The 12,701-nt window shown below is 40.5% G+C and overlaps 1 protein-coding gene and 1 non-coding gene across 2 annotated transcripts; one reads left to right on the top strand and one right to left on the bottom strand.

Annotated features, from left to right (window-relative positions):
* Window positions 1-32: 32 nt before the first annotated feature.
* Window positions 33-12,235, bottom strand: LOC109973886 (GRB2-associated-binding protein 1-like; the record flags this gene model as incomplete). The annotated part of the gene is made up of 8 exons (XM_020623756.1): window positions 11,749-12,235; window positions 6,615-6,743; window positions 6,303-6,468; window positions 4,741-4,927; window positions 2,867-3,534; window positions 1,219-1,301; window positions 935-1,044; window positions 33-202 (listed from the first exon to the last, which is right to left on the bottom strand). Coding segments are annotated over exons 1-8 (1,588 nt in total), but the record flags the coding sequence as incomplete, so codon positions are not given.
* On the top strand, window positions 8,509-8,580 carry trnae-uuc (transfer RNA glutamic acid (anticodon UUC)). Its single transcript has one exon. It is a non-coding gene; the product is annotated as a tRNA-Glu (tRNA).
* Window positions 12,236-12,701: the final 466 nt, after the last annotated feature.

The following is a 12,701-nucleotide window of genomic DNA, read 5'->3' on the forward strand; positions in this document are numbered from 1 at the left end:
AAGCTGATTTCCTGATATATACCTTTACTCACCTCTGCGATGTGGTTTCAGGTTACGGTGGATTGGAGGCGGCACTGGTTCGACCTCTGCTCCACCTGCAGTGTTTGTAATATTCCTTTGGAGTGGTGGGGGGAGAGGGACAACTGGATAGTTTCCATCTTGGAGTTGGACAGAAGGGTCAGAGAGAGGAGGTGGAGGTACCCTGGAAGATAAGAAATTAGCAACTTAAATGCCCTGAATAAAGTGTCAAGAAAGTCCAGGGATCCCTAAGGAACTCTGCCACTTGGTTACGTTGTTCTAGTTAAGTCGAAAGGGGTCCCACAGTTTAATATTGGGCTTTTACGAGTGTTTTGGGATTCTTTGAGGACATTTGATGAGGTTTGGATGATTCAAGAGGGTTTTAGAAGACCTTTGAATGTGTTCTAGCACTTGTCTAAATGGATTGTGATGGTTTCTGAAGTGAAGTCTTTATTTATGGTTCCATTAGGGTGTTTATTTCAGGGTGTATATGAGGGGTGCTTCAGGGACCTCAGTTTGGGTTTTCTGGGTCTTTGAGAGGTTTTTACTAGTTCATGCTGTTTAATGGTTCTTTAAAAAGTTGAAAAGTATTCTCGGCTGGATTCTCAAGGTTCTTAATTTCTTTTTAGGATTCTTTAAGGACATTTGAAGAAGTTAAAGGGTTCCATCTTTGGATTTCAAAGGTCTATGAAGACAGTTCAGGTATCTTTAAGGGTCCTCTAGGGATCTTTTAAAGCATACATTGTTATTTAAAAACATAAAAACAGTTTTACTTTAGTTTCAGCTACTAAAAACTTTAACTATTTAATTAATAACAAAAAAGACATATCAGTGCTTTTTGTTGGTTATCTTGAAAAGGTCCAGTCTTTTACATGAACATGATCTCATCCTATATATGATGCATCATCTCACTAACCTTGATGCAACAGGAAACTCAGTGGTGGCGGCGTTCATCGGGACGTAGTTTTCATCCACATTGTCGTCTTCAGAGCAAACAATACCCAGTGGTACCATGCCTTTATTAAACTGACAGACAGAAAGACCAAGAAACTAAGAGAGAGACATTTTATAGAAGCTGACATTTTGATCATTTGCTGAGAATTATCCAAATTAATAAATAGGTAAAACATGTGGATGGAGGAATGGAAATCCTTTCAGATATTGTATTTTATTATTGAGGTTTTAAACCTTTCAACTTACAAAGTAACTGTTGAAGCTCTCGCTGAACTCAAACACACTCGTTCTGTCAGACAAAGACCGAGGAATGTAAAAAAAGTGGCAACCTGAAACACACAGCATAATACGGTAAACCACCTGAAGCTCAGTGCAGTTCTAAAGGATAAGAGTTCAAACATTTGGGGGTTATCTGACTGAGAGTTAAATGAGAAGATTGATACCAAGCTCATGTGTGTGTTAAGAATGAAGCTGGAGCCAGAAGCTTAGCTTAGCTTAGCATAAAGCCTGGAAACAGGAGAAATCGGCACAAGAACATGAAATGTTTCCCTTGGCCTTTGTGCTAAGCTGAATTATTTAACACACATTCACGCGTTGTACTGATCTTCTCATCTAGGACAAGAGAGGGAAGAAAAACATTACACAAAATATCAAACTTTGCCATAAAACGTTACATAATTCTACATGGAAGGGACCTGATTATACAGTGTGTTAACCATATGTAAGAACATTTGTTCACCATTTAGAGTCATGCTGACAGACTGACAACTGATAAGATCTGAATTTAGACTGACAGAAGGGGCAGTCACTAAAAAAGAAAGAATTTGTACACAAAGCATCAAGCCTGAGCACGTATGAATACAGAGGCTCATGTACTAAATATGCTCTTAAACAGCTGTGTCTCAATCAGGAAAGAAAACTGGAGAATTGACTGATTCAGAACAATGTAAATATTCACCAGCCAAGTTGGAAACAAAGCTTTTGTGGTTCAAAGTTCTCTTCTTATTAATGGCACTAATGCCAGTCTGCTTATGGTGCAAACAGGTACAAACTGTTTCAGCTCTAAGGACATAATCCAGCAACACTGCCAGCTCCTCACACTAAAGCCTCTTCTGAACTGCTGTGCTCTCTGATCTGCACTGAGCTACCAGGTTTCAAACTGCTATTCTACCTAAATACTGAATTTGGTAGAATGTTTATTTTCATCAAGTTATTTACAATTTGCTTAATGTAATATTCTGTGAGCAGCAGTGTCAGGCTGACAGACTCCTGTGTGTTCATCATTTTCAGTCCGAAACTTTAGCATTAAGTCAAAGATATAAGGCACTAAAATAACACAACTAGATCTGTTAAATAACTGTTTATGAAGTGTGAACAAACTAAACAAACATGATGATAATACTGGTTTGTTCTACATTTACAGTTAACAGTTAAGTGCTGACAAATGTAAAATTTTTAAATGTGCAAAAACGTATAAAAGCAATAAACGGGATAGTGAGCAGTACACTGTGGTTTTTGATTTACGTTAGCTGTTTGAGCTAAAAAAAACAAAACAAGAACAATAATTAAGCCTGTCTTTTTGTAATATTAACAGTGAACATCAAATGAAGAAGCACCTCATGCCCACAGGATCTGTTCTGGCAGATTTGCTGATTTCTTCTTCATTAGTCAAACATAATGAATCAAAGCTTACACCTTCATTCGGGGCTGAACTGGAGTAATAAGGTGGAAACTACTTCCCATAGGATGTCATTCAGTAAACAAGTTGAACATAACATTGTTATTGCTTTGCTCACTATGGTGCCATCTTGTGGCAAAACCAAAAAAGTAATTTCAGAGCCTCCAGAAGAAGAGTACTCAGCAAAATAAAATAATAACTCTACTGTCTTCTAACCTGTCTCTGTGTGTCCCGGCATAGTGACAGCGTTGCCCCTCAGCAGACCTCCACCTCCTCCCCCCTCCACACATCCATCCCTCCTCTCTGGCTCTGAGGTGGACTGGGGCAGCGCGCCAGGTCCTGAGCCAACAGCTGGGCCTTCTCCCTGGGTTGCGACGGCCAGGGGTTTTGGCGGCCGTGGGGGAGGAGTCGGGGTGGAGGCATGGAGCTCTGCCTGGGTTAGGGAGTCCATGCTGGGGGTCGAAGACGGGCGGCGAGGGGGCCGTGACTGAGGGGTGGATGCTGGACGGGGGATCTGGTAGCCACTGGTGGGGTAGGAGTGTGAACTTGGCTGCACATCAGAGTGTGTGTCATCACCAAGAGGTATCGCCACAGGACTCAGGTGAAAATCTAGAGAGTGCTTCCTGGGATGGGGAGAGGGGTGACAGCGAGGCCTGCCTTTCTGGAGGTCAGAGGTCATACTGGCATCCAGAGACTGGCTGAGAGGGCCTGTCATAGCAGCAACATTCCAAGGGGCTGCCCTTAAGCTGGAGGAAGAGGAGGAAGATGGAGTTGGCAGGCTGTTGGGAAAGGGGGAAGGAGAGGAAGAGGAGGAAGAGGAGGAGGCAGGGTAGAGGCTGTCATTGCAGTCATTTTCAAGAGAGGTGGAGGAACCTAGAGGAGGCCTGGAGACAGACGTGAGGATTAGACAGTTAGGTCAGAATGTAATGCTGCAGCACATTAAAACAAAGACACAAAGTAGTTCTCAATGAAACTGTTCACACTGCAATCTGATGATTTTTAGAAAAACAAGTTGTCAGCATTTTCTAATGCAGTTTCTTTGTGCTTTGAGTCAAAGCAGTGAGATCTGTCCAACCTCACGCCCACATCTCAGTACAGCACAACCAAAACCATGTGGACAGATAAAAATCTTTCCAGCTAAGGGAAAAAAATAAGGTTGTATTGTGTGTGGACTGATGACCTGTCCCATGATGGTTCGTAGAGTCAACCCTTTAAGAAACATGTGGGTGTGATCCAGGCTCAGAAAAACCTTTAATTCCCTTCCTTCGATACGACACGTCTGAGCCTGTAACTCTGACTGTTACTGGGGTTGATTTACCTTCAGCTGGGTTTCTCTAGCCTGAGTGGAAAAGTTTCCTTTCCTGTCTTTACTGAACGTATTCTTGGGTCATTCATGTTCACTTTGCTCCTGTGCAACTTAATTCTTTTAAAACGAATCTCACATGACTCACAAACAGTTTATTGATCTATTATTCTGTTTAAATGCACGTGCAGTCACTGAGACTTCAGGATGGATCTGAGATCTTCTTCTCTCAAGTCCAAGCAAACACACTGTCTCAAAAAAGATTTTTTTCTGATATCTCTGAGTCCAACTTTCAACTTAAACTATATGATGTTTATAAGATTTGTAAAGATATGTCTGAAATACGGTCGGTTTTATTTTGGCTCCTGTGTTTAAAGCTTATTTTGTCTTGAATTATCTTTTCAAAATGTTTTCTTTAATTTTTTTAGCTGAAAATATATCATTTAATTAGGATATACAGTAGGTGTTAACATATAGATCTGTAAACCCCCACTCGAGGCAAAAACCCATGTCAGTAGATTTAATTAAGACGTTCATGTTATTAAGTCATCACGTCATCTCACTGCAGTGTTGGCAGGATATTTTCTCCCATGAATTTGTTCAGTTACTACATACTAGAAAACAAAACAAAATTAAATAACAACAATAATAATCTTAACCTAAAGTCAACTAAAACCACTCCTGAAGAGAGAAGTAAACCCCACCCGCTGAGGAAGACTATAAAAAGGTTTTAATGGCCCTTCAGACTGTTGTTGTGTTTCCTGTGTTTGGTTCGGAGTGTATTTACCTGATGTGACTCTGGCAGTGCGACAACCACAGGTATTCCTGCTCCGCGCTACCATCAGGCTCCAGGTGTCGCACGCTCACTGGGTCGTAGGGGGGCGGTACAGACCGCGCCACCATGGTGATGGTGGCAGTACCACTGGTCGGGGTCATCGTGGTGATGGAGGACGAGCCTGAGGCAGGAGGTCTCTCTGGAAATGACAAAAATGAGAGGTTCAATAGGTCAGGAATGGAAAACGTTATGAAGGAATGTTCCAACTCCCCATGTCTCCCCACAGGGCACTGTGGGTGTTAGCGCTGGTCATTATTGCTGCATGTTTGAAGGGAAATGTTTGCTCTAAAGTTCAGCCTGCCAACATGGGGCTTAGAGACATTTATGAAAACAAACATTAGTGTTTGGACAGAGAGAGAAGCAGGAAGATGAACTGCCTCAAGTCACAAAGCGTATCATGGATAGTTGTTGTTAAAACTGTTAATTCAACCAGTTATATTGAGATTACCGAGATGGCAGTTAGTCATGGTGCTGTACTGGATTGTATTACTATATATTTAAAAGTGTTTCTAGTGTTCATCCTTCCTCATCTTTGTAAACAATACAGGAAAAGCATTACTAGAACCTCTCAATATAATACAGTCAAGTTCAACATTAGACACCTACAGCCTCATTAATGAATGTCATTAAATTAAACCCTTTCTGACAGTGTTGGTCAAAAGTAGAATTTATGGCTGAGCTACTGTGTTGGACTGCACTAGAGTTTACAAGTGTACTTAATAAACTGGACACCAGGTGTAGGGATGTAAAGTAAACTGGTGGAATATGACTAAATGAGATAAATGTATATGGATTAAATTATTTGTCTTAGTTTAAAGTAATCCAAAATGATGAGCCTCTGAGGCGAAAACAAGTGAACACTATGACTGAATCAAATATCATCTCTGACTGCTGTGGCTCAATAGTGTGTTCAGATGAGGTGTAATTTACTGTGACTATGAATCTCCTGAATCTCCAACGTGTTCCAGTATGATGAATACTGGTTAGGCTCCAGAAAGTCTATATAAACTGAAATCCAAAGGTGCAAAACTACCTGTTACTGTACATTATTCATGATAGTTGTACTTTGACATGATCTTCAGGGAAAAATTCCTTAACAGTGTCTGTAGCTTAACATTTGACTGTGAGTCCATAGTACAGCTCTTTCTACGGGCTAATCAGAGCTCTTCGTGTCCACATCGTGAGTCAGTACCTGTTTGTCAAATGATATAAAAAGGTAACAAAACATGAGCTTTAAAAAGAAACAATGACTCATTATGGGTAGTAAAGATTTAGCTATCATCATAAAACAAGACAAAATCAAAGCAAAGCCAGTATATAGTATATAATACTGTATTTTATGATACGATATGAAAATATAACTTACTGTAAACACATCTGAGTCACTAACACACAATCCTCAAGACATCTCTCTCTCTCTCTGCATGTTCTCTCTTCCCCTCCCACTAGTTTTCACACTGACTCAACCACAGCCCACACACACACACACACACACATCCATCCCTCTGCTGTACCATCATCAGTCGGGTTGAAGCCACAGAGCAGGCAGATGGCCGTCACCCAGCGGTTCATGTCCTCTTCAGACTCAGCCACCAGGTACCAGGTCCTCTCCTCGGTCCTCAGGTCAAAAACGAAGCTGGTCTCCAGCTCCTTCTTTGTGAATGACAGGCCGGCATCCACCTGAAGGAGACGGGCACAGAATCAGACATGTGAACAGCTGCACATGACACCTTTAGCTCAAAGTTCAAAGTTTGTCCCTTTGAGAGAAATGACAGAAACATAAAAATATGTAAAACAGAATGACATGTTCATTTCTGTGTCTTTACCTGTTCACAGAGGTTCAGGTTGATGGTGCCGATCGGCCGGCGGGACTGCTGGTTCTTGTAGTACTGCAGGATGTCGGGCTCCCCGGTCAGCCGACCACTTCGCAGCACAAACCACCGTCTCTTCCAAGCCTGGAGAGAGAGAGAGGTTTAAACCCTCAGTATCTACCATTGAAATCATTATGAGACAATTCAGTTAGACATGAAATGTAATTATTATTACTGTGATCAAACAGAGACAGAAAAAGGAGTCAAAGATACATGTGAGAGAAAAAGACAAGTCAAATGGTTTCAAGAAATCCAAACTGCACAAGACTAAAAATTTAAAGCGACACTTGTGGCGCCTGCAGGCTGTGGTTTTCTAGTTTCACCAAACATGTAAACTGTTTCTAAAGCCTCATCAAGTCTGCATGGGCACATCAGAAACGTTTTAACCAGTGACAAAATAATGACAATAAAACAGATTTAACCCCTTAATCTAATAGTTCTTTACGTGTTCTGTCCAACATATTACCTTTGTACTCATGTCCCAATAAACACATTCAGGCTCCACAGAACATGAGCCCTGTTGTGATGTTTGTTGTATGCAACACTTTAGTATTTGTAATCTCAGGGTGGGGGACAACATTTAGACATTTAGTCTTGTAAAACAAATGTACAGATTATTGTTTAGTCAGTTTAGTGTCAGAGTTTTCTCTCTCTCTTTCTGATTTAACACAGTGCTGGTGTCTCTCTCTCATGATGCAAGTTTTACGCTCCAGTGCACATGAATGTTAACTAAACATCACATACACACAGTGAATTGCTAATGTTGATTTTAGCCATCATGTGCTGAGCATTATGGGTAGGGTCAATCTCCCATGAGTGATCCACAGGATGACACCTCATATTTCACACATGACTCACCACCCCTAGTGTGTGTGTGTGTGTGTGTGTGTGTGTGTGTGTGTGTGTGCATGTACAGTATTTGTGGATGTAGGGTGTGTGTGCAAAAGACACGTCATGATTATTTAAAGGTGTGAAGCAGAGCATGAAGAAGGATTTAAACTGTAAACAGCAAGTGTACCGACACATTATTTGTCCACATGTTCAGAGTTTTTCTGTTTAATAAAATCAAAGAATTTCATTTTGCAAAATGAAAGAAGAATTGATGAACAAGATTAATTCAAAGCACAGAACTGAACTTGTTTATGTGGATAATACAGTACAATGTGTGCACGTGTGTGACGGTGAGATTACACCAGTTGAACAAACCAAATCATCGCTTCCGATCCCTGTTTATTAGTGTTTCTCAACAAAACCAACGTGACTCCAAAGGCTTTCCTCCCTGTGTGCGTGCATGATCAAAGTGCACAGCAATTAAACAGTGTAAAGCAGGTTTCCTCCCCTCATTCACTCCGAACACAGACAGGAAGAGGAAGTAACTGAACAGGAAATCCCAATAAGAGATGGCAGAAGATGTGTACATTTATTCTCTGTCTCCCTCAGTCTGATGATCATCAGTCGTTTTCAGGCCAAATAAAAGCAGCAACTAGTAGAAAAATATTTTCTAAAAAATATATTTTATAAATATTTTCTAATTAAAGGACCGGGTTGCACCAGCCATTTAAAAATCCACTACTATTTGTTGTGTAAAGGCCTTCCTATGTTCTTAGTAACTCCTCAATAAACTGGGATTAGACCAGTCTGCACCATTAAAATGTAAATGTCTTCCCTAAGTGTCTTAAGCTGCATAAACTTCACAGTTTTAGGAAACAGCAATACATTAAACTTATCTGTCAATCTTTTGTAAATGGAGGGTATGTCTTTGTTTTAGTTATGCATCTAAGTAGCTTTAGCTTTAGTTCTGCAAATATTTCGATGAACTGGATTAACCTATGTATGTAACCTGTATAATTCCCATATGGTCTAGCGGTTAGGATTCCTGGTTTTCACCCAGGCGGCCCGGGTTCAACTCCCGGTATGGGAATGTGCTTTTCCTTACTGAACTCTGTCCCCCGTTGACCCCCCACCACCTTCTTCTATACCACTACACACACCTCGTAACATCCCATCTCTCCTCCCAGAACTAATGCATTACACTTCTGTTACCTGTAACACTGAAGTGATCTGTTAATTTGCACATACTCACAGAAAACTGCTCTGTATTCATTTGCATACTGTTCAGTACATACGCAGTTACTGTAATTTTATCTTTGCACTATTTACATCCACTGAACTGTTAACTCGTAACTTACCATTATCTTCTTATTCTGCGCCATTTCATCCTATTGCACTAGTGTTTTATAAGCTTAATGTTCTTTATACATTACTTGTAATTTAAATCCATAAAGTCTGTTGTACATTGTACATTACCTTGCATATCTTACTGTAAATATCAATTGTACATATCGGTAAATTAGTACTGTACATACTGTAGATACTGTGCACTCTGCACTGCTGTTACTGCATTTCTGGTTAGATGCTAAGCTGTATTTCGTTGCTTTGTACTTGTACATGTGTAATGACAATAAAGTCGAATCTAATCTAACAGTTATACCTGGTAGTTAGCTTGTTCAGTTGACTAGGTAACAGTTACAGTATATCTAGTGGTTGGCTTGTTCAGTTAGCTATGTAACAGTGAAACCTGGATACCACTGATACCAGTTAGCTTGTTCAGTTAGCTACTGTATGAAGCAGTTATAGCTGACAGTTGGCTAGTTCAATTAGCTATGTAACAGTTATACCTAGTTGTTAGCTGGTGCAGTTGGATAGGTAACAATCACACCCGAACGTTGGCTAGTTCAGTTACAGTAGCTATATAACAGCTACATTGAAATTTAGTAATAGTTCTCAGCATACAAAGAATTATTCATTTACTTTACATTAATTTCATGATGTGCAACTTCACTTAAACACTTAACTGGGCTAAGTGTAAAGTGATAAGTCAGCATTTAAAGAAGACCAGCATCTTAAGACATTTTGTTTTAACGCTTCATTTTTTATATGTTTTCATAGCACGATTTCACTTCACATTGTGCATTTCTTTGCTACTATCCATCCTTTTCTTCTCCTTTCATTTAGCTTCCTCCATTGATCTCTGACCCTGACAGGAACAGGGCACAATGGATCTAAAATAACACTTCATCCATCCTGCCTCCAAATCTAAATTAACACCAGACACAAATAACAATACTTGCTGTTCACTTCCTCAGCCACTGACCTATTATTCCTCTTTTTCTCTTCACATTTAATGCTGAGTTGTCAGAAATGCAGGCAACACTTTCCTTTTGACAGTTTTTGACTATTGTTTTTTGCAGGCATCCAAACTGTGATCTCTGAATTACAGGACAGTCGAGCGTTTAACTTAAGATTGCAGAATTCACCTCGTCATTCTCCTTGGTTCTGTTCCAGTCCAGTGTGTGTTTCCAAATCATCTAAATTTTCAGGGAGGCCCCCTCTTCCAACCAGGCCCAGCTGAGAGCGATTAGTTGATTACATAAGTCAGTTTTCAACAGAACAGGGAGCGTATGATGAGGTATGCTCCACAGAGCCTTAACACAAACACACACACAACCTGCTGCAGCCATTATAGGGCGCTCTGTGTGTGTGTGTGTGTGTGTGTGCGCGTATACCATCATGGCTGAATATGCACAGTCTGAACGATGGACTCTTCATTTGTCTTCTCATCTCTTAGCTCATCCTACTCTAGTCTTCTTCCTCTCTAGCCTGCACCTGTTCTTCTTCACTCCTGTCTACTGAAGACTTCGTTTGTAACAAAGTGCAACACAAACAAATCATCAGTGTAAAAATGTTTATTCCTGTAATGACTTTTGGTTTGCAGACACTGGCTAATGACGATAGAAAAGTGCTAAACAAGTATAAGACTATTTACTCAAACAGAACTTTTATCAGTTCTTTCATCTGCCATTTGTTTCAATGTCTGTCGTCGTTTTGTCAGAGGGAGGACTCACTCTCCTCAAATCAAAGGTTGTTGGTTCAGATCAGGGGAATGTTCAGCTGTCCATGAGCATGGCAGCAAAATCCCAATGGCTCTTTATTGCTGTGGTAGCAATGGGAACTTCTCTTCTTCTGGCTCTAAACAACCTTTTTTCTGCCCTTTTAGTTCTTCCTTTGCCTTTCTCTGTGGGGCTGTAAGGAAAGCAAACATTTCACAAGAGAATGGAAGAGAAAGTAAATGAAAGAAAGAGTGAGCGACAATGAGGTACGCTAAAACCACAACAGAGGAAAGTTTTCTCTGTAAAGGAAGAAGGATTAATGGAAAATATGAAGGGGAGAGATGAGATTAACACAACTCACTGGCATGGCATGCCAGATATGCAGTGTAACTTCCTAAGCTGCTTCTTTACTGGTAACCAAGCTGTGCTGCTGCTGGACAAAGATCCTTGTGATCTATTTATACCTCAACCCAAGAATTAACATTTATATCACTTACTCAGTGCAAGTATACTGGGAGACAAAGTAGAAAAAACTAAATGTGTGCAAATTTACCCAAGTCTATGGTAGGCATTTCAGGAACACAGCCAGGTTGTCAGTTTCCAGATCTGAAAGATGCAGGGTGCCATAACATTTTTCTATTTACCCAGTTAGAACCAGCTGTTTCAATGGAAACTGTGGATATCTGTTTAGAAACCAAGCTGTCAGTTCTTTGTGAAATATGCAATTGTGTTAAAGTTTGCAAGTTTACCAAGTTTGAGAAATGCAGATCAATTCAGTACATTTCTACATTTTTCCAATTTGACTACTTTACATCTGGCTTGCATGCTAGCTAGGTTGACTTAGTTGTTAGTTTCATTTTATAAAAACCTTTACTTTGGTGGACCAAAGTAAGACTAAAACACGAGACTGCTTCCTGTCCAGTCGGAGCAGCTGACAGTGGTGTTGTGCTCAATGTTCTGTTAGTGTATGATTATGACTGTTTAACTTTAGGGAATGACTGTGTGTGTAAACAATCAGGTGTCAAATCAGTCAATAATGGGAACAGCCAGCACTGAGCTGAAGTATCTCAGAGCAAGTTAACTTACTGAAACACACAGAGGAAAGACTGAGATGGGTCCTTATGACAACACCTAATTTTTTGGTTGTTGTTTTTAAGTTCTTCTCTTTTTTTGCTAAAAACTAAAAGTGAAGTACTCACATAACGCCGAAGCTTTTTCTCAGGTGGTGATTTTCGTAGCCAACCTTCACACACCACATCTCCGGCTCCGCTCATCCTGAGGCCAACAACAAAAACTCCAACAGTGCCTCTTATCTGTGAATCGATGGGATTCCAATCAGGTGTCAGGATTCCCAGGATTCCCAATCAGTCAAGAAGGGAATCAAAGCAGGAAGTCTTCTCAGTCAGGCCACCAATCAGTTAATCTGGTGTAAAGCTGATCAATCAGACTTCCATTTGAACAGTCTTGAAATCTGACTCCAAATCAGTTAGCAAGGTGTCCTGTCCTCTGACCAACCCGATGTCCAGTCAGTAGATCAGTCTTCAGTTTTGCTGTCAGGTTTCCAATCAAAAATTTAAAATACCTGATAAATCTTCCAATCACTCTATGAATCTTCTGTAATCGATCAACTTATGTCAGAGCTGCTCCTCCATCGACAGCTCAGTCAACAAGTCACACCTCTGTCTCAGAGAGTTTCTACTTCCCAGAACAGCCACTCTTCCCTCCCTCCTCTCTCTCTCTCTCTCTCTCTCTATCTGGTTGAGCGATAACCAAACAATGCTCCGGCTCAGACATTCCTTCTCTCCTCTCCTCCCACTTCCCCTCCTCATGCCTCCCCCTCTGCTCCTGCTCAGTATAACAGGAAACTCTCCCTGTGGATAGAGAGAGAACACGACTGTATGCTCCTCAGAAAGGACTTATATTCAAAATAGCACCACAATGCCTCAGGACATGAACTTGCTGATGACGTTTGTACTTGTGTAAGATTTGAGTCTTATAGACTTTAATTACTTCTCATGCCTTTAGTTCCCTTTAGTTACCTTTCATAACTTTATCTTACCTGATTACAGCTGTATTGGTTATTGTGCAGAACTACTGAGCCCTGGTTATTTTCTAATATTCTCCTTGCTTATATGTCTAAAGGCTCTATTCT

Source organism: Monopterus albus, unplaced genomic scaffold (assembly GCF_001952655.1).
Source record: "Monopterus albus unplaced genomic scaffold, M_albus_1.0 scaffold309.1, whole genome shotgun sequence".
In the NCBI taxonomy this organism is placed as follows: domain Eukaryota; kingdom Metazoa; phylum Chordata; class Actinopteri; order Synbranchiformes; family Synbranchidae; genus Monopterus; species Monopterus albus.